The sequence below is a fragment of the Scyliorhinus torazame genome, chromosome 27, assembly GCF_047496885.1.
Source record: "Scyliorhinus torazame isolate Kashiwa2021f chromosome 27, sScyTor2.1, whole genome shotgun sequence".
NCBI lineage: Eukaryota > Metazoa > Chordata > Chondrichthyes > Carcharhiniformes > Scyliorhinidae > Scyliorhinus > Scyliorhinus torazame.
In genome coordinates this window covers 10784017-10809718 of record NC_092733.1, presented here as the reverse complement: position 1 = coordinate 10809718, position 25702 = coordinate 10784017, and the positions used below count along the sequence as shown (strand labels likewise).

At 50.5% G+C, this 25702-nt stretch overlaps 1 protein-coding gene across 1 annotated transcript in view; it reads left to right on the top strand.

Annotated features, from left to right (window-relative positions):
• The window catches only part of LOC140403200 (uncharacterized), a 330215-nt gene that overhangs the window by 257533 nt on the left and 46980 nt on the right, over positions 1-25702 (top strand). Inside the window, 7 exon segments of the mRNA XM_072490949.1 lie at positions 797-904; positions 7627-7680; positions 8770-8823; positions 10612-10719; positions 14086-14139; positions 15757-15810; positions 23235-23288. Coding sequence (XP_072347050.1) covers positions 797-904; positions 7627-7680; positions 8770-8823; positions 10612-10719; positions 14086-14139; positions 15757-15810; positions 23235-23288 — 486 coding nt within the window.

The window sequence follows — 25702 nt, the reverse complement described above, 5'->3', positions numbered from 1 at the left end:
CTGGGTAAGGACGGCAGATTTCCTTCCCTAAAAAACATTAGTGAACCCGATGGGATTTGACAACAATCGACAATGGGTTTATGGTGATCTTTTTAATTCCAGATTTTTATTGAATTCAAATTTCACCACCTGCAGTGGTGGGATTCGAACCTGGGTCCCAGAGCGTAACTAGACCAGTGACAATCCCATTACAGCACCACCCCCCACTGAGATGAGGAGGAATTTCTTCAGCCAGAGGGTCTCGAATCTGTGCAATTCTTTGCTGCAGAAGGCTGTGGAGACCAATTCAATGAGTGTCTTTAAGAGATAGATAGGTTCTTGATTAATAAGGGGATCAGGGGTTACGGGGAGAAGGCAGGAGAATAATAATCTTTATTATTGTCACAAGTAGGCTTACATTAACACTGCAATGAAGTTACTGTGAAAATCCCCTCGTCGCCACATTCCGGCGCCTGTTCGGGTACACCGAGGGAGAATTCAGAATGTCCAATTCACCTAACAAGCACGTCTTTCGGGATTTGTGGGAGGAAGCCGGAGCACCCGGAGGAAACCCACGCAGACACGGGGAGAACGTGCAGACTCCGCACAGACAGTGACCCAAGCCGGGAATCGACCCCGGGTCCCTGGCGCTGTGAAGCAACAGTGCTAACCCCTGTGCAGTGAATGGGGATGAAAATCATATCAGCCATAATTTAATGGCAGAACAGACCCGATGGGCCGAATGGCCTAATTCTGCTCCTATGTCTTATTTTCTAAACAAATCTCTGATGTCCCGCTGCTCTTCTTTCACCTCCAGGGTGACAAGGGGCTCCTAGGCCCTGCAGGTGATGATGGGATCCAGGGTCCCATGGGTTTACCGGGACCAACGGGGTCTTCGGGCCCTCCGGGAGATGATGGGGACAAGGTAGGTGGAATTTTCTCTTCTACGTTGTCAAGTCACGGTGCCCTCATGTACCCCGGGGTGCAGCCTTGCTCACTCCAGCAGTCCCAAGTTGGCGTTGTGAAGGTTTGAACCCTTGCTGAAGGGATTGTATAGAGTGCCTCCCCCCCCCCTCCCCCCCCCCGCCTCCTCCAGGTGCCTCGAAGAAGCTGGGAAACCACCTTGGCCTAAAGCCTACTGAGGTACGTCCTGCATGGTCACGCCCCCTTTGGCGGGATTCTGATTTTGCTGCCTCGCGGGGCTCGGGTATATCCTGCAAGGCGTAAAGGCTGCTGGGAAGCTGAGGGGAGCCCACTCCTGGGATCTACCCGCAGTGTTGCGCTCTCGCTCGGGATCACGCCCCTGATGGTCGGTATGTTCAGGCCCTGTTGGGGTGCAATCCACAGCGGGAGATTCGGAGGCCCCGTCAAACGTAGAATGACTTACAGCCGGAGTGGACAATGCCAGCAGCAGGCAGGGCAGGAAAACCCCGGCTGATGTTTTAGGAATGTAAGCCCCTCTCTATCTCTGTCTCTCTCTCTCCCTCCCACCCTTTCCTCTCTCCATCCGTCCTTCCTCTCTCTCCAACGTTTAATTCACCATGAGAACTCGCCTTAAAGTAGGACCTTTGGTCCAGCCTCAGTCTGGGAGCAGTTTCCTTTTGGCCTTGATCCATCGTTAAAAAGCCAAACCAAAGATTCTCCCGTGTAACGTCTGAATGTTGTGATGCGGGCTAACCTCGCAGCTTGCTTTACTGGTGCCAGTTGTTGCCGAGAGACGGGGAAGGTGACTGTGAACTATATCATGTCTATATTTGTACTTCTGGGAGTTCGACCTGTTTGCTTTGTAAGAACGTTCAGGATTGCTGTCTATCTTTGGTGCCGACCGTGTAGTGTGTAGGTCTTTACTGCCGACTGCAAGTGTGTTACTAGCCCTTCCCCGATCGCACAGACAAATACCAGGATGAACTTGGTTTAGTTTCCCCACACCCTTTTATGCGAAGTCTCCTTCAACTTTACTTTCTGACCCGAGCGACTCTTTCAAGATCAAATGAAAAGCGACAACTTCGTTGAAAGTTTGAATGAGTGTTTCCTGGTTCAACTTGCTCGGTAACCCCACCAGCTATTGCCCAACCGCCCTATGTTGACTCACATGGATCTGTGCGTTGCAGCTTTTGGCCTGATGTTCTGTAACTGCAAACATCGCCAACAGAGGGAGCCCAGCCCCGGAGCCAAGCTCTCTGCTCGGAAGATCAACACCTTGTGGTCATGTTACTGAATAAACCTAACCACACCTGGTCGATCTGTGTGAATCTTAATCAACAGCGCATTGTAACTTTGAGGAAAGTCTGCAGCCGGAAGGGGAGTGCTGAGTCAATTAGCCGATGCAGAACTCAGAAGAAAATTACATACTAATTGTCCCTCCTGAAGGAGGATTTTGGGGAAGGAGCAAGCTCGGTTTCCCGCATCCCATGATAGGTTAAAAGAAAAAGAAGGGTCAGTGTAGACTTGACCTGATTGCTTCGTATTTTACTTCCATCGATCTGTGCACCATCATTGTCCGCAGAGTCATTTCCCCATCGGTCGCCTTCGCATCTTTTCCCACCTCGGGATTCGACGATTCCCAGGCTCTTTTCCATGAAAGTCCTTTTGCCCCCGAGTGGTTCTGCCGTGGGGCAGCTGTCCGCTGCCCGGACTGGCTCGCGTTTCCCGGCCCCGACTGACCATTCTGTCAGAAAGATCTTGATTGGCCAGCCGGGGACTTCAGCGGGCGCGCTTTGGCGTGTGTGCCCGTGGTGTAATGGAGTTGCTGCTTGGTGGAAGGAATGTGACCCTCGGGAAAGCAAACCTCCAGATAAGCGTGTCCATGGCAGAACCCAATGAGCCAATCGGAGTGTCCTGATGGAATGGCCAAGCAGGACATTGAAACACAAAGCAATCAGGGCAGTGAGAAGCTGGCCTATTTCTTTGAGGAAAATCAATTGAATCTGAGGCCTCCCATCGACCATAAACCTGACCATTAACCGGGCATGAACTCACCCTCCCCAAACATCCTGCAAAGTGCTTGTTGTTTGATGACATTATCGGAGATTGTCCTCCCACTGGCTCGTTTGGCTCAGTTTCTGCATTTACCTGCTTTGTGAACTGGATGTCAGCTTCATCACAATCCATGTCCCTGATGGACTCTGCTGATGAGATCTGACCAAAGCCCCTTTAATTAAACATTAGAGTTCCAGCTTGTGCAGAGTTTTTCTTCAACTAATTCCAAGTTGCTTGGCCACGTGACCCTACCAGGATGGGCGGTGTTGGATTTATTACTCAAGAGCTTGTGGTGCAGAAACAGGCCATTCGGCCCAGCCGGTCCATGCTGGTCTTCAAGCCCCACACAAGCCTTCTCCCACCCCCCTCTTCCCCTTGCCAAATCAGCATATCTTCGATTCCTTTCTCCCTGATGTGCTTACCTAGCTTCCCCTTAACGGTATCCATACCATTCACCTCAATCGCTCCCTGTGGCAGCGAGTCGCTCATCCGCGCCGCGGGGCAAAGAGTATTTCTCCGGAATTTCATGCTGGGTTTATTCGTGACTAGTTTATGTTTATTCGTTCCTGTGTGTTTATCGGATCTATGCCGGTTGGTAAATCAAAACTAACACACGGCGCCTTTCCTTGCTCAGGCGGCTGATTTAATGTCTTTGTTTAATGTCAACACTCCACATCCCACCCAGTGTCCCAGCTTCCCCCTAATTATGTGTTTAAACACCCATTCCCTTAACAATGCATTTTACATTAACAAACCTTAATAAGAGCATCGATAAGACATTGACGTAGGGCGCGATTTAACAGGAAAAAAACATTTCCTGTTTTGGGCGCGTTCAGCAGAGTGTTTGAAGGACCCCGCTAACAAACAGGACTTTTTGGCCTTTGCGAGGATCGCTCCTCCGAGGCTGCACTTACCTTAATTTCCTGACCTAGCGAGCTGAGCTGAGCTCGTCAGTGCAGGAAGAGATAGGGGCGCAATTTTTAAATGCCGCCCTGATCTCTCAACCCTACCCCCCACCCCCCCCCCCCCCCAGATCCCATTATGCCTGGTGCACATCTGGGCGGTCTCCCATGCTGAGGTCTCCCAGATGGGGGTGTTCAGTCCCGGGAGAATCCGGCACTGACATATTTAAGTGACTCATTTAAATATGCAAATCTGGATCTCATTAGATCTTGCAAAGCGTTCCGAGCATCGCAAATCTCGAGGGATTTAACGGCCTCACCGTGTCACCGAATCGGGGCCATAATGTTTGGTGCCCCCTCCCAAACATCGGACAAGATTTTAACTCCCAAACAAAATCCATCGGCCTGCACGGAGTTAAGATCCGGCCCCTTTATTTTCTTTACAAAGTCTTCAGACTCCTGTCAAAACCCCTTTCCTGATGTTTCAAAGCACCATCAGGTCAAAGCAGCCTGCCTGCTTCCTTGAAGAGATGTTACTGGGATCAACCTCCGTTTTATATAGATCAGAATGTCTTGGTTTGAAATGCTTTGTCAAAGTTAAATTTGATGATTCACCTGAGGAAGGAGCAGCGCTCCGAAAGCTAGTGACATCGAAACAAACCTGTTGGACTTTAACCTGGTGTTGTAAGACTTCGTAAAGTTAAATTTAGTTACGTAGAATGACATTGAGTAAACAGTACGAAAATAGACCACTTGGCCGGCCAGATGATCAATGCCTCTGTTTACACTCCGCCCGAGTGAATTGGGCCTGACTCAGTGAAGCGAAGCATTTCTCACACAACGGGAATCTGGCAGAGCAGAGTCCCTCATGAATTAACTGCCCAAGTAGCCAGTGATCAACAGCAATCCAATCAGTGCCTGGCCATTGCTGTCTCTGATGGAGATTTGCGGCAGACTGAACATTAAAATGGCTTCCTCACCAATGTCGAGCTGGAATACTGGGGTGGGTAAAATTGTTGGTAAGACCTGGGAAATATATATAGCCAGTTGGAAAACCGCAGATTAATTTGCAATGTATCATAGAATTTACAGTGCAGAAGGAGGCCATTCGGCCCATCGAGTCTGCACCGGCTCTTGGAAAGAGCACCCTACCCAAGGTCAACACCTCCGCCCTATCCCCATAACCCAGTAACCCCACCCAACACTAAGGGCAATTTTGGACACTCAGGGCAATTTATCATGGCCAATCCACCTAACCCGCACATCTTTGGACTGTGGGAGGAAACCGGAGCACCAGGAGGAAACCCACGCACACACGGGGAGAACGTGCAGACTCCGCACAGACAGTGACCCAAGCCGGGAATCGAACCTGGGACCCTGGAGCTGTGAAGCAATTGTGCTAACCACAAGGCTACCGTGCTGCCCGTAGGTTAGGTTCAGGCAAGGTGAGGATCACAGCAGTTCGCTGTTGGCACCAGTGGACAGACACCCACTGAGACAGAGGTAGCGGAAGGTTCCCCTTGCTCCGTTTTGTCACCCCCCCTCCTTTTCTGTCCTAGTTCCAAGTGAAGTTGATGGTTGTTATCCATCCCACTTCTACACTTGCATCATTATATATTGGTTGCAAGAGACACCGTGGGCCAGAATGTGTATCGCCACCATTGCCTCAGCAACGTTCCCGCCCAAGTTGCCAAAAAGTGCCTCTAATGTCGAACATGTTCTCCGTTTTTATGTCACTCAGATGACAGCCTGCACATGAAATAAGAGGTTTGAATCCTTTTTAAGATAAATTTGGAGTACCCAATTATTTTTTATTACAATTAAGGGGCAATTTAGCCCCGCCACATTTCTGCCCCGACCGGCCAGCGGGATTCTCCGTTACGCTGGCCGGTCAATGGGGTTTCCCATTGTGGGACAGCCCCACGCCGTCGGGGAACGCCCGGGCGCCAACATAACGGAGAATCCCGCCGGTGGAAAACCCCGGCCCTTGTCCGTGGTGTAGGTGCATCCTGCCCAGTTACATCCATCACTGCCGAGCGCTTTGAAAATGTTGACGGCCTCAGTCCTCTGTGTTGTGCAATGCAGGCTACCTACTGTTCATCATTCATTTCCACACTGCCTCACCCTCTCCCCCAGCATGAAGGCATGTTGCTCTGGAAAATGGTAGGTTGCAGACAGAAGAAATTGTCCCCAAAGTGTTGAGGCCAACCTGCTTGATTGTAAAGTTTTGGCAGTGCTTGAGTCAGTAGTCCTCTTGCCCGAGGGCTGCGGGTTCAGGTTTAAGCACGGACACTTGGGTAGATGTGAAAGATTCCGTGGCATTATTCCCAGAAGACCAAGGAAGCTCTCTCCTTACACTCTGGTCTATATTTATCCCACAACCCTACATCAACAAAAGAAACCAGATTATCCAGTCATTACCAGTTCGTGGGAATATTGCAATGTGAAAATTGGTTTCTTGCACTACTACAGAGACAATAATTCAGAAAGTACTTTGTCCATCGCCTGGAGAGGCCCAGGGGCCCGTTTCTGGTATGGCAGCCTCCGCAGAGGAAGAGAGTGGGCTGAGAAAAATATCAGGTGATGCCTAACATAGGGTGAGATTTTCCACTCCTCCCTGCCATGGTGGAACTGCCATTGGCTGAGCATGAATACCTCCCGAAGGTATAAAGAATACCTGGCGAAGGTATAATGAATACCTGGCGAAGAATAACTTCTTCACCCAAAGTGTTTTGAATCTATGGAATTCCCTGCCCAGTGAAGCAGTTGAAGCTCCTTCATTAAATGTTTTCAAGATAAAGATAGATAGTCTTTTGAAGAATAAAGGAATAAAGGGTTATGGTGTTCAGGCGGGAAGGTGGAGCTGAGTCCACAAAAGATTATTGAATGGCGGAGCAGGCTCGAAGGGCCAGATGGCCTACTCCTTTCTCCCTGTTCTTATGTTCTTATGAGATCTTCCAGTCTCGCCGCTGTCAATGGGGGTTTCCCGTTATTCGCACCCTCCAGCACTGGGGAAGCCAAGTCGGGGATGTGGGGGAGGGGGGTTGCCGTCGGATCCCGAGTATCCCACTGGCGGGAACCACAGGAAAATTGCGGCCATAAAGCTGACCACTATGCGCAAATCACCATCTTGCGCAGTGAAGGCTACCACCGTTTCATTGGCTACAAAACACTTAGGATGTCCAAAGCTTGTGACAATGCAAATGCTTTATTTAATTTGTGATTATTAATACATCAACCAGACTGCATAGTGCAGCGAGAGTTTGTTCAGGGCCTGAACACGCCCCTGATGAGATTCCAGAAGTATTTTTCTACAAAGAGGATGGTGGCCACCGGAAGCCAGCTGCCTGGAATGGCGATTGAGGCAAGGAGGCTGGGCTCAAGGGTTGGTCAAAAAAGTGGACGGCTGAAGAGCTCCCACCCTCCGATCCAATCCAGCCAAGAGTTGAAATTCCAAGTAGCCATTGGCCACTGGCTGAATGGTCAATGACATTTCAATGTGGCACCTACCTAAATTCTCCAGCTTTTGAGCAACATCGAAGAGCTTCCCCTCAGCTGGGCTACTGCTTTAACCTCCCAGCTGTATCTGGCGCTGGGTAGAACTGGGGCCCATCAGATATAACGGAGCAGTGAATTCTAAGTGAGGAGTTGGGAACGGGCGCATGCTCTGGAGTAGGAGGGTCTCGGTGGGGGGTTGCGGGGTGAGTAAGTGCCTCGATTGTTTGCATTTGCTTTTCCCATTTCTTTGACTGTTTCTGCTTTCCAGGGGGATCTGGGCAAACCGGGACAGAAAGGCAGCAAAGGCGACAAGGGGGAGTCGGTGAGTACAGATTCTGTCCCACTCTGACACACTCTCCGAGAAGGCAGTGTCAGTCACACTGCACTCAGAATCAGATACAGTCCGTTACCGAAGATCTCATCCGCTGATTCCAATGGATCACCTCCATGTTAACGATCCCATGTTACGTTTTGAAGAAAAGTGGTCAAATCCCCCTCAATCCTGTCCCGCCGTCCTCACTGAATACCGAATGGTTGATCACTAATTTCAATTCTGCCTGTAATTTGCATAAGGGTACAATGGCTGATTTGTGCCTCCATCTGGATCAATGGGCAGAATGACTAATATATAGTGTGTATATTTATTATGTATTAGATTTTAGGTATTTAGATATGGACATTTGAATGTATACTTATTTACATATATTTTATATATATTTAATAATAGTAATAATCTTCATTGTCACAAGTAGGCTTACATTAACACTGCAATGACGTTATTGTGAAAATACCCTCGTCGCCACACTCCGGCACCTGTTTGGGTACGCAGAGGGAGAATTCAGAATGTCCAATTCCCCCAACAGCACGTCTTTCGGGACTTGTGGGAGGAAACCGGAGCGCCCGGAGGAAACCCACGCGGACACGGGGAGAACGTGCAGACGCCGCACAGACAGTGACCCAAGCCGGGAATCGAACCCGGGACCCTGGCGCTGTGAAGCAACAGTGCTAACCACTGTGCTACCATTATATATTTTATATAAAGACACTCAAGTAGAGATATATATCAGAGGAATTAAGGTGGGAGGTATTCTGTAGAAATTTGTCGATCACGTGAGTTTTTCAATGAATGTGCATCGTCATCAACAGCCCTGAAATTGCCCAGGGCCTTTCTGTTAAACGTGTAGCTGAGGTCATTCGGTTCTCCCTCCACGATGAGGTCAGTCCTCAAGCCACTCTCTGTGGGCAATAGCCAACCCTCTCCTCCACCAGTTAGATTCCTTGCGTTGAGTTGAATCCGGCTGTAGTCACAGTTTGATTGATTCGAGGGGGAGCGAGGTCTGAAGGATCGATTCCAGTTTAACATGAGTTCGTCGTCTTGTAAATGTAACATCCTTTCTCTCTTCCATTACAGGGACCCCCAGGGCCCATAGGAATACAAGGTCCAATCGGACACCCTGGTCCTGTTGTAAGTATCAATTGTGTTTGGGTCGATGATATGACTGCACATTCATTTATGCGCTCCACATAATGGGCCAGAGGAATTGTATTAAGGTCAAGGTGAAAGGTCAGAAAAACAAATCCGACTTCTGTCACAAGTTGACACGGCCCAATCAAGCTGGAGTCGTGACAGGAGCTGACGCTATAGGTCAGGTTTCAGCTCAATATTTTCCTGGGGAATGTGAAATAGGTCAAATTTCAAACCATATTGATTCGATTTCCAGTCACATGTGATGGCTTGATGGACTGGAGCAGATCGTGGTGCAGACAATGTTGTTCAAAGTTTCACAGTTTGACCAGGGCAGTCCTGATGACTGAATTACTTTGACTCTGAGTCGGGAAACTGCACAGGACCTTTGCCACTCGCATGCGAGAGTTTAGAAACCCGTGTGTACGTCATCTGTGCCCCATGGAGACTGGGCAGATAGGGCACACCCTGTGCCACAGGGGGTACAATGCTTCTGAGGCACAGCACCTAATGGAGCTGGGAGGTTGGTGTATGATAATAATAATCTTTGTTAGTGTCACAAGTAGGCTTACATTAACGCTGCGATGAAGTTACTGTGAAAATCCCCTCGTCGCCACATTCCGGCGCCTGTTCGGGTACACTGAGGGAGAATTCAGGATGTCCAATTCACCTAACAAGCACGTCTTTTGGGATTTGTGGGAGGAAACCTGAGCACCCGGAGGAAACCCACGCAGACACGGGGAGAACGTGCAGACTCCAGACAGATAGTGACCCAAGCCGGGAATCGAACCTGGGTCCTTGGTGCTGTGAAACCATAGTGCTAACCATTGTGCCACCGTGCAGCCCTTGGGTGTACAGTGCGGGATGGAGAGAGCAGAAGAGAGAGATGGAGAGAGGCTTACAGTCTTGGGAGAGTGCGAGCGAGAAAAAGCAAGAGAGTGAAAGAGAGAGATAGAGAGAGGCGTGCGGTCTTGGGAGAGAGAGAAGGCAAGAGAGTGAAGGAAGGAGAGATAGAGAGATGTGTACAGTCTTGGGGGAGCACGAGAGAGAAAAAGCAAGAAGGGGGGTGAGGAAGAGAGCGATAGAGAGAGGCGTACAGTGTTGGGGGAGGACGGGAGAGAAAACGCAAGAGAGCGTGGGAGAGAGTGAAAGAGAGAAAGAGATGGAGAGAAGCGTACAATCTTGGGGAGAACGAGAGAAAAAGCAAGAGTGAGAGCGAGGGAGAGAATAAAAGAGAGAGAGAGGTGTGTTCACAGTCTTGGCTGTACAACAGGAGAGTGAGATTGAAGGATAACAGTCATCCTTTTATGCCATTGCTTGTTCAGTTGCGACTTGCGGTTTTAAGGGAACGATTTGGACCAATCAGATTCCAATGTCAAAGTCACACTGCAGACATGTGTTTTGTAATGATATCGATCTAGCTATCCAGCCATTAGGGTTGTAATGAAATGCATTTTGGGAGTCAGTGACATTCAGAGGTGTGATATTATATTATCCGAAGAGTTAGGAAGTATATTGGCATACAGATGTCCAGAATGTCACACCACTCACTACTCCACAATAGTTAGGGTTACCAAGCAACAATGTCAGTCCGCAGCACATGGTAAGATCTAAGAAACACCTTCGGAAGAAAGCTCACGCACTTGCGCCTGGAGACGCGGTTGTTCAAAATTTCTGGGGGACCGCAAAACACGGCGAGACACGGATCTCTCGATTCACCCGCTGTCCATTAAGAATGTTGAGTCCACCAGTTCGCCAACCTTTGTGTTTTGTGTGGGTTCTGCGTAGGGTTCTGACGGACTGCCGGGGCCCAGAGGTTATCAGGGAATGCGAGGCCCGAAGGGCGACGACGGAATCCGTGGGCTCCCAGGATCCTCTGGTCCTTCTGGACTTCAGGTAATTGAACGGGAAGGTGGGGGGGGTGGGGGAGGTGCGTGTTGTGTTGGGTGTTCTGGTTCACAAACAAGCCAACAATGCTGGTTGTGGTGTAACGCTATTTTATTAACTGTTCAACTATGTTAACATACTGTAAACGTGGGTACAAGCAATACCAGCTTAACTGTGGACCCTTTCCCATCACTAGCTATGGTGAGGCACCCAGCACATGGTGAATGGCTGTGATGCAGGCTGTGAGCTCTGTGCTCTGAGCTGGCTGCTGCTAGAATGAGCGGGAACTCTCCTAAACCCCTGTCTTTATAGTGCGTGTGCTCTCACTGGTGATTGGCTGCGGTGTTATGTATGCTGGTTGGTCCTACTGCATGTCCATCAGTGTGTGTATGTGATTGCACCATAATATACTGATGTATATTATGAGAGTGCGGGGACCCCATTTAGAGTGACTGGGTTCAGATCTGGACCCCACACTCGGGGTTTAATGAAACCCAGCGATAGCAGGAATAAAGATTTATTTTAATTCACAATAAATCTGCCCATGGCAGTAACTATGTGTAAATCGCAGTCCCCCGCTGGGATGACCAACGTGCCCTGTCCTGCTCAGGCCAGCTTTTATGTATGCTCGGTTTTCCCAGCCCCAGCCTTCGCTCACTACCGGGGAGACTCGGAGTCCACGGGCCCCACGAGGAGATCGATTGTGGTTCCCCCGTTAACCTCCTGGGGGTTATGACATGGGGTTAAGGTACAGATCAGCCGTGATCTCATTGAATGGTGGAACCATCTTGGGAAAGGGAATGACCTCTTCCTGCTCCAATGTTCTCACGTTTAAACATTTGGGAACAGTACCATCTGCAAGTTCCCTTCCATATCACTCACCCTCCTGACTTGGAACTATGACCACGATCTGTTCCTCTCTCTCCATCTCTGCCTCCATTTCTCTCTCTCCCTCCCTTTCTCCATTTCTCTCTCTCCCTCCCTTTCTCCGTTCCTCTCTCTCCCTCTCTATCTCCGTTTCTCTCTCTCCTTCCTTTTCTCTGTTTCTCTCTCTCCCTCCCTTTCTCCGTTCCTCTCTCTCCCTCTCTATCTCCGTTTCTCTCTCTCCGTCTCTGCCTCCGTTTCCCTCGCTCCCTCTATCTCCGTTTCTCTCTCTCCCTCCCTTTCTCCGTTCCTCTCTCTCCCTCTCTATCTCCGTTTCTCTCTCTCCCTCTCAGTCTCCGTTTCCCTTGCTCCCTCTATCTCCGTTTCTCTCTCTCCCTCCCTTTCTCCGTTCCTCTCTCTCCCTCTCTATCTCCGTTTCTCTCTCTCCGTCTCTGCCTCCGTTTCCCTCGCTCCCTCTATCTCCGTTTCTCTCTCTCCCTCCCTTTCTCCGTTCCTCTCTCTCCCTCTCTATCTCCGTTTCTCTCTCTCCCTCTCAGTCTCCGTTTCCCTCGCTCCCTCTATCTCCGTTTCTCTCTCTCCCTCCCTTTCTCTGTTCCTCTCTCTCCCTCTCTGTCTCCGTTTCTCTCTCTCCGTCTCTGCCTCCGTTTCTCTCGCTCCCTCTATCTCCGTTTCTCTCTCTCCCTCCCTTTCTCCGTTTCTCTCTCTCCCTCTCTGTCTCCGTTTCTCTCTCTCCCTCTCTGCCTTCATTTCCCTCGCTCTCTCTCTGCCTCCGTTTCTCTCTCTCCCTCTCTGTCTCCGTTTCTCTCTCTCCCTCTCTGTCTCCGTTTCTCTCTCTCCCTCTCTGCCTTCATTTCCCTCGCTCTCTCTCTGCCTCCGTTTCTCTCTCTCCCTCTCTGCCCCCATTCACCACGCTCCCTCCCTCCCTCTCTCTCTCCCTCTCCGACTCTGCCTCCATCTCTCTGTCCCTCTCTGCCCCCATTTCCCTTGCTCCCTCTCTGCCTCTGTTCCTCTCTCTCTCCCTCTCTGTCTGTGTTTCTTCCTCTCCCTCTCTCTCTGCCTCCGTTTTTCTCTCTCCCTCTCTGCCTCTGTTTCCCTCTCTCTCTCTGCCTCCGTTTCTCGCTCTGCCTCCATTTCCCTCGCTCCCTCTCTCTCTCTGCCTCTGTTTCTCCCTCTCCCTCCGTTTCTCTCTTCACTGTCGGATTCTGGGACAGTCATGTTTAGGCCCAACAGAGGGCGATTTCAGCCAATGGATGAGGGCAAGACTGAATAGGCTAACCTCCTGTGCTTTTTTAGACATGAGAAAACTTTGGAAAGATTGATGTGACCCAATAAATAATGAAGCTGAGGTCCCTGCCTCCGATCTCCAGATTGATGGTTATCAGTCAGCCGACAAGGATTCCTGTCTGTGAACCCACATTCTGTGATCCCCAGCCTCGCGGCGGGCGGATTTCCATCGATCATCCGCCTGCAGCAGAGAAACTAAATGGAAGGAACAAAGGACTTCAATTAATAATTTGGGAAGAGATACCATCCTTCATTGCAGAAAGGCGAAAGGTCCTTGTGTCACCTCTGACCCCCTCCTCAGAGGTGTTATCTGTCATCGAGCAGAGAGCAAAGTGACTCTGTTCATGAAAGCAGCTTGACAGCCAGGTGGTATCAGCAGGCGGAATCTCAAGCCACCCTTAACTGGGTTTGTTTTGTATGTCCGTTCCAGTTAGAGGCAGCCAGTAACTCAATTTGTCGGGCAGTTTTTTTGATGCATCCTCAAGTTCTATAGCACTTGACAGCGAATTCGAGCAAATTAAAGTTTCCAGCACTGCATGCGGAACAAGGCCCTCGAAGGCCCAGTTCACAGGACAAAGTCGTTGTTTGAATGCGATGTCGGTTATCTAGGAGTCGGTACTTATTTATCTAGGATTTGATGAATATAGAGCCCACGCAGAGGGTTCCACGTACTGCTGGAGTGCTCCTGCGTCAGATATTTATACGCGCTTAACTTTGCGAGAAGGATCTTGGCTGATTTGGTCGCATTCTTGCCTCTGAATCGGAAGGCTATGGGTTCAGCTCTCCCTCCAGGCTGGAGTGCAATGCCCAGGGAATAATGCACTATCCGTGACATCTTATGGTTGCAATGTTAAGTGGAGGCTCAACTGGATATTGAAGGTCGTATAGAATTATTAGGAGGACAGTAGCGTGTCCTCCTGATCTGGCCAAAGTTCCTCTCTCAAACTAGCAATTAACAGGTCATTGATCTCATTATCGGGTCACTGGTGAGTAAATTGTCTGTTGCCTCAGGTGAGATGACAGCTCTGCCCCCCCTCCCCACCCCCACTCCCCTCCATTCAGGCTCTGCCCCACTAGGTGAGACTCACAATTTCTGTCCTTTCATCTATGACAAGCTCGCAATTAAACTATTTGAATGGATAAATGAAGCGGAACCGACGGCCTTTCACTCCCGATGGCGCTGACCCAGCTTTTGTGTTTTTGCAGGGACTGCCTGGGCCCCCTGGCGATAAAGGTGAAAGTGGAGACGTTGGACCAATGGTAGGTGGAGTTTAACGTCACGCGGAAGCCATGGGGAGAGAGTGGCGTGGCGGTAATACCGCTGGACGGTGAATCCAGAGGACCAGGCTGACATCCCTCCAGGGCAGTTGGTGGGAACTTAAATTCAACAATTAAATTTGGAGTTGATAGATGGCGGCCATCTTTGATGGTCGTAAAACTCCATTTGATTCACAAATGCCCATTCAGGGAAGTCAATCTGTTGTCCCTGCTCGGATTCCCGTACCCTGGTCTGCCAGCTCTTAAATAGCTGCGCAAGCCACTGGGGGTTTTTCTTTCTTCGTTTCTGGGATTTGGCCGTTTGCCAGCTGGGCCAACATTTATTGCCCATCCCTGAGGGCGTTTAAGGTGAGACAGTGGCCGAGTGGTATTGTCGCTGGACGAGTAAGTCAGAGACCCGGAGTCATGCTCTGGGGACCCGGGTTAGAAACCCGCCATGGCAGAAATTGAATTCAATAAAATAATCTGGAATTAAAAATCTAAAGATGACCATGAAAACATTGTCGATTCTCGTAAAAACCCAGCTGGTTCACTCATGTTCTTGAGGGAAGGAAATCTGCCGTCCTTACCCGGTCTGGCCTACAGATCTACAGCCATGTGGTTGACGCTTAAATGCCCTCAGGGGTGGGCATTGACCCAGCCAGCGATGCCCACGTTCCATGAACAAATATATTTCAACAAAACTAAGAGTCAACCTCATTGCTGTGGGTCTGGAGTCACGTGTAGGCCAGACCGGGTAAGGAGGGCAGATTTCCTTCCCTAAAGGGGCATTAGTGAACCAGATGGGTTTTTACAACAATCGACAATGGTTTCATGATCATCTGTAGATTTTTAATTCCAGATTTCTTTTATTGAATCAAATTTCATCATCTGCCCTGGTGGGATTGGAACCCAGGTCGCCAGAGCGTTGCTCTGGGTCTCTTGATTACTAATACCGCTACGCCACTGCCTCCCTGACGGAAACCACTCCGGACAAGTCCCACCCATGTGGACTGCAGCGCTCAAAAGCAGCGGCTCACCACCAGCTTCCCGAGGGAAATTAGGGATGGGCAACAAATGCTGGCCTTGCCCTTGATGCTCACGTTCCGTGACAGAATGAGCTAAAACTCCGAGCAACCTTCCTCAACGAATGGAAGTACCTTGCGGCAAAGTAGCATAACGTCGCCAAGGTCGGCGGAAAATTCCAAATCAGAACCCACCCTTTCTACACACACAACAGATCGGGAAGTCTCATTGCAATGTCAAAGCAGATTGTATCGATTTGGGAAGTGTCTGACTTTGATATTAACATAAGAGATTTGGAGCTTGGTTGAAACTAATGGGCCACAAGAAAGACCCAGTTAGTTTCTGCACTTGTTCCGACTGAGGACCAATTCGCAGAATATGTCTCCAAACACCCCACCCTTCATACCTGGGTCAAAAGTCAAGGCTACCCACCAACTACAAAACAGTTACTTGAGCTACGGAATTTGTAAATGCTTACTCTGGATGTTGCTTATTCTTGACTGTAAGGATACCGATGATCGGGGGTTTTAGAACATAACGAAAACCCGTGTGTCACGGAGCACCAGTTAACGCTTCTCTCATCCTCGTCTGCAGGGTCCGCCCGGCCCCCCAGGGGCAAGAGGTCCTCCAGGTGCCAACGGTGCCACTGTAAGTTATCACATTCTCCTTCTTTCCCTTCTCACTGAACTTGGGGTCAGACACGTTGGCCAGCTTGGCGAGAGAAAGGAGCATTCAATACAATCTGAGCTTTACTTGGATCAAGCGTGGCACAGTTGGAGAGAGACATCTGGAACCTTCTAGAAGTGTCCGATGGAGTCTCTGCCCGCTACCTCGGGAGGTGGTTTCCCACGCTGGGAATTCTGGGTAATAGGGGGTGGGGGTGCTGGACATCACCACGTTTGACAAAAAAGGAGATGGGTCTTTTTCGGTCAGAAGGTAGCACAGTGATCTGGAACTCTTCCCCGCTGGCCCCCAACATGAGGATGTCTGAGGTTGGGGGGAGTTCAGAACAGAGATTGAGAGTGTTATTGATGTTCATGGAATCAAGGCAGGTACATTGCGTTGAGATGGCATGGTGGTCAACACCGCTGCCTCACAGCGCCAAGGACCCTCTCCCACCCACGTCCATCATTGGAAGAAGAGAAAGGATGTTTTCTCCAGAGTGCGGGCCAATATTTGTCCTTCTGCCAACTTTCACTAAAGGGATCTGTTCATCGTCACATTGGCTGTTTGTGGGATCTTACTGTGTACAGATTGGCTGTCGTGCTTCCGGCATTACAGTGACACTTAGGAACTTAGGGGATAGGAGCAGGAGTAGGCCATTCGGCCCCTCGAACCCACTGCGCCATTCAACAAAATCATGGCTGCTCTTCCAGCTCAATACAATTTTCCCGCACGATCCCCACGTTCTTCAGATGTCTTAAATATCGGGAATTCTGTCGAGTGCTGTCATGAACACGCTCCATGACTGAACTTCCACAGCCCTCTGGGCGAGAGGGCTTCAAAGATTCACCACTCTCTGAGTGGAGAAATCCCTCTGCGTCCCAGCCTGAATGTAGATAAGTAAAGTCGCCCCCGCACCCCTCCACCCCTTCCACAAAGCAAATTGGGATGTCCTCAGGTGGCGAGAGGCGCTACAAAAATGTACCCCTACCTTTCCTCTACAATCAAACCCAAGTAACTGAGGGAATAAATCCAGCCTCCTGTGTGTGTGAGTCCTCAGTGTGTTTGGGTAGAGCCTCCACTCTGCTGGGAGACAAGTGACAGATGGAGACGGGCTCTTTAGGAATCTCTTATTTGCATAATTATTTACTTTGTTTAGTCAACATATTTTTGCAGGTCTTTGGTGCATGGGGGAGTGTAACAGCAAACAACAGATGCTTCAGCAGTGTGTGTGTGTTGTGCGGGCGTCACGTGTGTGTGTGTGAGTTCAGGCAAAATTAACTGCGTGTATATATTTCTGGTGCATGGTAGGGAGGTGACAGGGAACTCGGCAATCCTCCACATCCACGTCCTGACCTCAAGACTCGCCTGGCAACCATTTAGCCTCGATTGGCCAATCAGTGGCCAGGCGGCGCACTTGCTGACCAATTAAGGATGGTGGGTGGTCTCGTGAAGTGAAGGGCCAATAGGAGTGGGTGGGGGGCGGTGTAGGAGATGGAAGTCTTCCTGGACCCCCCCCCCCCCCACCATCTGACACACAAGGTGGCGACCTCTCTGCAGCTGTCAATGCCGTGAGGGCCCCACGGGAGGTCAATACATGTCAGCCCCTAATCCATTGATTTAATTGACCTCATAGTGACCACTGTGGACAAGGGGTTCAGCCCCCAACCCAGCCTTCCCCACAGTGCTTCGGGGGCAGGATGGTAAACTGGCATGCCAAGCGGTTTCCCGCTTCCCGCCCAGGTTCCGTCCCTCCATCAGGGTGAAAATCCTGCACCTCCACCCCCCCCCCCCCCCCCCCCCCCCCCCCACCCCCAGCCCATTTCACGGTGGTTGAGTCTTGTTCAAACCGTTCTTCATGTATCTCAAACAACAATTTCCCCTTCCCCCAAAGCTCGACCTTCAATTCCAATGCGGTTTACCCGGCAATACCAGCACTCGGGAACAAGAATGGGCCATTCATCGCCTCGGGTCTGCTCCATCGTTGTGACACTGTCCACCTGTGTCTCTGCTTCAATAACACGCCTTTCTCCGTGTGGCTCCGTCCCCCCTTACCCATTGCAGATCCGTCAATCGCCGTTTCGAAAGCTTCGAGCGCCTCAGCATCCACGTCTTCTTAGCGGAGCCCGTTCCAAATTTCTTCTGTACTTTGTGTGAAGTGCTCCTTGGATTTCACACTCCCATTGTTCTCCCTTTTTCCAGATTCCTACGTTGGAATGAACTTCTCCTTTTTCATCAGCTTAAACGCGGAATCACAGACTGGCTACACTGCAGGAGCAGGGCTTTCTGTCCTTCGTGTCTGCGCTAGCCCTCCCAATGAGGAACTCACCAAGTGCCACTCCCCCACCTTCACCCGCTAACCCCCTGCACATTCTCCCTTTTCGGGAAATAATCCATTCCCTCTCGAATGTCTCGATGGAACCGGCCTCCTCCACACGCTCTCGGGCGGCGAATCCCAGGCGTTAACGTTCTCTGCGCGAAAAGGTTTCTCCCTGTGTCCCTTTTTGCGTCTCTTGCCAACTCCCCGTTCTTGATCCTGCTCCCAGTGGGAGTAGATTCTCCCTCCCGAACCTTTGTGAATACCTCCATCAGATCTCCTCTCGACCTTCTCCGGGGAATACAGGCCGAACTTCTCCAATCCTCGAGGTCACTGAATGTTCCTCATCCCGGGAACTATTCTCGTGAACCTTTTGACCGTTCTTCAAGTTTTCAACAACACGCTTATACAATCTGCCGTCTCTCTAGCGGAGAATCTTATCCTGACCCAATATTCCGCGTCAATGCAAATCCCAGTGGGCAGCGGAAATCCTGCCATTTTCATTCGCCCTTCCCCGGCCCAGAGATGGAGGCCAGTTGTAGATACCGTGTTGGGAATGAATGTCCAGGACTACTTTCTCCTGGTGTCACTGGGTCAAATCCCTGGAACTCACCACCTTTACAGCACCGTGTATCAATGTCTTATTAGTTGCATTGTTAAGATCCAATGACAGCTACTTTGCTAAATGACAATTGCATTGTAAAGGTTTCATGCAATTACTTTGTTAGAAACATAGAAAACATAGAACAAATAGGAGCAGGAGGAGGCAATTTGGCCCTTCGAACCCGCTCCACCATTCATTATGATCATGGCTGATCACCCAACTCAATAGCCTAATCCCGCTTTCCCCCCATGTCCTTTAATCCCCTTCACCCTAAGTGCTATATCTAACTGCTTCTTTAAAACATGCAATGTTTTGGACTCAACTATTTCCCGTGGTAACGAATTCCACAGGCTGACCACTCTGTGGGTAAAGAGGTTTCTCCTCATCTCTGTCCGAAATGGTCTCCCCCGTATCCTCAGACTGTGACCCCTGGTTCTGTACACACCCACCATCGGGAACATCCTTCCTGCATCTACCCTGTCCAGTCCTGTTAGAATTTTATAGGTTTCAGTGAGATCGCCCCTCATTCTTCTGAAGTCCAGCGAATATATTCCGAACCGATTTAATCTCTCCTCGTACTTCAGTCCCACCATCCCTGGAATCAGTCTGATAAACCTTTGCTGCACTCCCTCTGGAACAAGAACATCCTTCCTCAGAAAAGGAGACAAAACTGCACACAATACTCCAGGTGTGGCCTCACCAAGTCCCTGTACAATTGCAGCAACACATCCCTGCTTCTATACTCGAATCCTCTCACAATGAAGGCCAACATACCATTCGCCTTCTTTACCGCCTGCTGCACCTGCATGCTTACCTTCAGTGACTGGTGCACAAGGACACCCAGGTCTCGTTGCACATTCCTCTCTCCTAATTTATGGCCATTCAGTTAATAGTCTGCCTTCCTGTTTTTGCAACCAAAGTGGATAACCTCGCATTTATCCAAATTATGCTGCATCTGCCATTAATTTACCACTCATTCAACTTGTCCAAATCACACTGAAGTATCTCTGCATCCTCCTCACAGCTCACCCTCCCACCCAACTTGATGCCATCTGCAAATCTGGAGATATGACATTTTTGGTCCCTCATCTAAATCATTAATATTGTGAATAGCTGGGGTCCCAGCACCGATCCCTGCGGTACCCCACTAGTCACTGCCTGCTAATTTGAAAAATACCAGTTAATTCCTACTCTTTGTTTCCTGTCTGCCGACCAGTTTTCTATCCATCTCAATACACTTCCCCCAATCCCATGCACTTTAATTTTACACCCAAATCTTTTATGTGGGACTTTAGCAATTGCACTGTTCAACAGGTGATGGGTATTCATCCACCTAAAATGGCGACAGTCTTCTGTGTCTAGAGGCACCGGAGGGGCTGGGAGTGTTTATTGACCCCTTTAATCACATTTTGGTTTGATTTTGGTGTAGGTTTCCTTCGAGATGGTCTTTATTTTGATGCAGTACCCCTTTTAAAGGGTGCTGCCTTTTTAATTTGTCCCTCAATTTGTTAATTTGTTTTAATTGGTTTACTCACAAGAATACCAGCGGGGTCCGCTGGGACACGGAGGGGGAGGAGGAACTGGGGGAGTCTGGGACTTTGCTGCTTTTGGAAATAAAACCTGTTTGAGGCACAGGCCACAGGACTTGCTCCTCCACGACATAAAATTTGGGGTTGAAAGTTGCGGGGGCACCATCACCTCGCAGACTGCACCACCTCCCGGGCAAGCAGTGTTGGGCAATATATGCCCAAACTTGCCAGCAGGCGCCAGCCCCGCAGGAGAACTGACAGGCAAAGTATTCCCCCGTGTCCGGTGCAAAATTGTCTCGTTTGCAGTTGGAAATGGTGCAGTCGAATCTCTAATGGAAAGGTCTGAAAGAACACTCAACCTGCAATCGGATTTACAGGAAACAGAATATCAAAGGAGCTGCGTTTCCAGTCACATCACCAGGAACACTCCGATTTTACGGCACACCAATGGTGTGATGTGACTGGCATTTCATAAACCGACCCGAGGTGTGGCAGAGTGGTATTATCGCTGGATTAGTATTCCAGTGACCCAGGTTAATAATCCTCTGAGGACCAGGGCTCGAATCCCACAACGGCAGATGGTAAAAATTTGAATTTGATTAAAAATCTGGAATTAAAAGTCTGATGACTATGAAACGATTGTCATAAAAAAAAGCCCACCTGGTTCAATACTGTCAGTGCTACTCTCATCCCATGAACAATTTTGGGCAGCACGGTAGCCTTGTGGATAGCACAATTGCTTCACAGCTCCAGGGTCCCAGGTTCGATTCCAGCTTGGGTCACTGTCTGTGTGGAGTTTGCACTCTCTCCCCGTGTGTGCGTGGGTTTCCTCCGGGTGCTCCGGTTTCCTCCCACAGTCCAAAGATGTGCAGGTTAGGTGGATTGGCCGTGGTAAATTGTCCTTTGTGTCCAAAATTGCCCTTAGTGTTGGGTGGGGTTACTGGGTTATGGGGATAGGGTGTAGGTGTTGACCTTGGGTTGGGTGCTCTTTCCAAGAGCCGGTGCAGACTCGATGGGCCGAATGGCCTCCTTCTGCACTGTAAATTCTATGACCCACTGTAAATGACTGCCTCAATAAAAATTGATTTAGTCGTTGGGTTTCTCACTGTGTGAGAACCCACGTTAACGATCTACTGGTGCCCACGATGACCAAGCCCGCTGGCTCACACATTTGGCCCGGGGTGGACCTCGTGGCTGGCGCAGAGTCCAGCCAATGATATTTTTTAAGTGTCGTTGCTCTTGAAATGTGGGAGACACAGCGGCCAATTTGCGCACAGCAAGACCCCGCACGCAGCAGCCTGAGAACGGTTGTATGATCTGTTTGGGTGATGTTGGTCGGTGGATTAATACTGTCACGTCACTGGGAGAATTTCCCTCCTCTTCTTTCAAATGGTGGGGGGGGGCGGAATTCTCCGGCCGTTGACATTCTCTGTTCCTGGCGATGCGGGGTGGGTTCGATGGGAATTCCCGTTGGCAAGCGGCGGGAGTAGAGAATCCCGCCACCAGCGAATGGCGCGCCGGCGAGAAACACACAGCTGGGGGAGGGAAGAACCCTGCTCAGGAACATCTTGTGTTTCCCTGAGAGCGGCCAACATCTATCCTTCACCTGGCAGGTTTACCAGGCATTCTTTTGATTGCCCTCTGTGGGAGCTTCCTGTGCGCAAACTGAGCTGTTACATTTCCTACATCGCCACAGTGACTACACTGCAGAAGTACTTAATTTGCTGTAAAGTGCATTTTGGGTTAACAAAGGTATTCTGGAGAAGTAGGTTCCTTACTCATCTCGATTGTAGACTGGTAATATTAAAGATAAAAAAATAAAGATCAAAGATAAAATCGCTTATTGTCACAAGTAGGCTTCAAATGAAGTTACTGTGGAAAGCCCCTAGTCGCCACATTCCAGAGCCTGTTCGGGGCTGGTACTGGAATTGAACCGTGCTGCTGGCCTGCCTAGGTCTGCTTTCAAAGCCAGCAATTTAGCCCTGTGCTAAACAGCCCCTGCCTTGGGGGAAAAAAAATATTAGCCTGCCTTGGGGGAAAAAAACAGAAACAGCAGCCTGGGTACACGGTGTAGTCACCCCCTCGTATTCCTGCCCCAAGAATTGACCTTTCAGATGTGTTGAGTTGTGTGGTTAGCACAGTTGCTTCACAGCTCCAGGGTCCCAGGTTTGTTTCCGGCTTGGGTCACTGCCTGTGCGGAGTCTGCACATCCTCCCCGTGTGTGCGTGGGTTTCCTCCGGGTGCTCCGGTTTCCTCCCACAGTCCAAAGATGTGCAGGTTAGGTGGATTGGCCGTGATAAATTGCCCTTTGTGTCCAAAATTGCCCTTAGTGTTGGGTGGGGTTACTGGGTTAGGGGGATAGGGTGGAGGTGTTGACCTTGGGTTGGGTGCTCTTTCCAAGAGCCGGTGCAGACTCGGTGGGCCGAATGGCCTCCTTCTGCACTGTAAATTCTATAATTCTATAATGGACGGCAGTTGGAAAAAGTTTAGCTTTGGCCCCAATGAAATGCTCTTCCTCAACACATACTGACCCGTGGACCAGTCTCCTCCTTGAAACCTAACTCCACCTTGCATTCAAACCCTTTGCTGGCCGAAAACTCCCCCTCATGGCGGCAGTAAGCGGTTAGTACCTGGAACTGGCTGCCGCAGGGAGCTCATTGATGTGATTGGAATGCGTACGGTTAAGGGATCCCTGTTATACCTGAGAGAGAGAACAAAACCCAAGATTAGAATGAAAGAGTGAGGTGACGAGGAGTGGGAGGGGCCACCTGCGAGCTTAAATTCTAGGATGGACCAGTTGGACAGAGTGGCCAGTTTCTGTGATATTAATTCTGTGTAATATTTGGGGAGCCTCGGAAAATGGTGGTTCCTGAGATCCTCTTCGTGAAAGGACGTATGCTTCCTGGGTGACTGCTGGCCGAAGGATATGTACTCATGTTTTCTCTTCATGTCTTCATAGGGCCCTCCAGGCCTCACAGGAGGCATTGGCTCCCCAGGATCAGTGGGCGAAAAGGTGAGTGAGTCGGTTTTGCTTTTGTTGTTTATGCCCGAGCGCGGGCCCAGGGCCCGTCACAAATCCTGCCCCATCTTTGACACCAGGCGGTTGTGGAGCAGAGTCAGGCGGTTGTGGGGAATAGCAGGACGCGGTTTCCACAGAGCAGTATGTTTCCTTCGCTCACCTGGTGGAGTGGGGGGTTGGGGTGGGGGCAGGGGGAAGGGGTAGGGGTGGAGAAAATCATTTGAGGCCTACTCATAGGCCTCCTGGCAAAAGAAAGGCCTTGGTCCTCTTTGAGAGGCCATTTGGGAGTCCTCGCTAAAAGTGATGCCCTTACATCTCCCAATTTATTTTCAAACTTCCGAGGTGTTTCGTTGGGGAAATTGGGACAAGCTTCGCTGGGGATATCGGGAGAAGCTGTTTCCAATGGCAGGAGGGGTCGGTAACCAGAGAAATCCGATTTAAGACAATCGGTGATGAAGCTTTGGTGGGGGGTGGTGGGTCGTTACGATCGGGAATGCGCTGTCTGGCAGGGCGGTGGAAACCAACTTCCAAAGGGGAATTGAATGGCTATGTGCCTAAAGGCGAGGGGGTCGATTCTCCGCGGTGCGGACCAAGTGGCCGCGCCATCATGAACGCCGTGGTGTTTCACGACGGCGCGAACAGGGCCCGGGCACGACCTATTCTGGGCCCCACAGGGGGCCAGCACGGCGCTGGAGCGGTTCACGCCGCTCCAGCGTCCTTACGCGGCGCCAAATGGGCGCGGCGCCAACCCGCGCATGCGCGGGGAAAACTTCTTACACGTGCCGGCCCCTCACCAACATGGCACCGGTGTTCTGGGGCCGGGGGGGGGGAACAGGCCAGTCCGCCGATTGGTGGGCCCCGATCGCGGGCCAGACCGCATTGGAGGCCCCCCCCCCGGTGAAGGAGCCCCCATCCCCTTCCCACAGGCCGCCCGATCAGCGTTCCCGCCGGCAGCGACCAGGGGTGGACGGCGCCGGCGGGAACCTGTCGTGTCGTAGCGGCCGCTCGGCCCATCCGGGCCGGAGAATCGCCGCTCGCCGTTTGGGGCGATTCTCCGAGCGGCCCCGCGCGAATCGCGCGGCGCTGTTTTCGGGGTGGGGGGAGAATCACGGGCGGGGCGGTGTGGCGCAATTTGCGCGGCGCCCCAGCGATTCTCCCCCCCGGTGTGGGGGGGAGAATCGCGCCCGAGGCAAATTACAGAGCTATGAGGAAAAGGGGCGGCGAAAGTAATTGTATAGATCCTCTCAGAGCCAGCAGAGTAAGCTGGGCCAGATGGCCCCCAGGTCTAGCATTCTAAGATCAGCGAATAGGAATCTTAACCTGTTTCTAGTCCTTCACAATTTTCCTGCAAATACTTCCTGCTATAGTTAAGTACTAGTGATTTATTAATATTCGTATCTGCTCCGAAACTGATAAATGGCGATGGATGATGTCAGGGATGTAGGAGGAACGGTCGCCAATAAGCACACTGGGGAGGTTCAGTGAAGCAGTGAGGCGCGATGCTGTGAGAGGGTGACTGGTAGATTATTCGCACTGGAGAACCAGTAACAGAAGGTTATCAAATCAGGACTTGTGCTGGAAGCAGGGAGGACGAGACGAAAATCAGGAGAAAGAACATCGCGGCGTTAAGGCCGTACCGATCGGGAAGCTGAGCAGGAAGATCGAGGAACACGCAAGGAGATGTAGCAAAAGGTTCAGAGCAGGAGTAGGATGGCCAAGCCAGTTACAAATGCGAAAGGTGCATGGGGACAGGATCGGGATGGGCCGTGATCCCTTTCAGCGTCGGAACAGCCCCACCTACCACACAGCAAATCGAGTAAGAGTCAAGCTGCTTACAGAACCGCAGAGCTTTACCGAAGAGAGATTAAGCACTTTGAAGCGGAGAGATTCCCAAAGCCCTGGTTTGACCACACCTGAAGAACTCTAATCCATTCTGGCATCACACCTCTTACTGTCTGTGGTGATATGCATGCACACATCAATGTATGTAGTTATCAGTACGACCTCTGACCAGCAGGTGGTGGTAGAGATCCACCATGTGACTCGAGAGATCCGTCAGTTGGTAGTAAGTCGTACTAGAGGACAGTCGCACTAGAGGTAGCTGCAGGAGAATTCACTGATTTCATATATTTGTTACTGTATGTATCCTAAATTCCTAAAGTGCAGTACAATACGGGGATAGAAATCCACGGCTTTGAAGTTCAGGAAACACTGGGAAGGAGGAAAAGGGGTTGGCTTCGAGTTCCACAATATCTCATTTACGGATGACAGCCTCGTGGCATGGCTTGGGGAGAGGTCCTTTGGTCTTGGCCTGACGCCAGTCCCGGAGAGACACCTCGTGCCTCATGTTCAGCAGTTCAGTGGCGTCAGTTCTGTAGTTACGCCCGTTTAGAGTCAGCTGCAGCTTT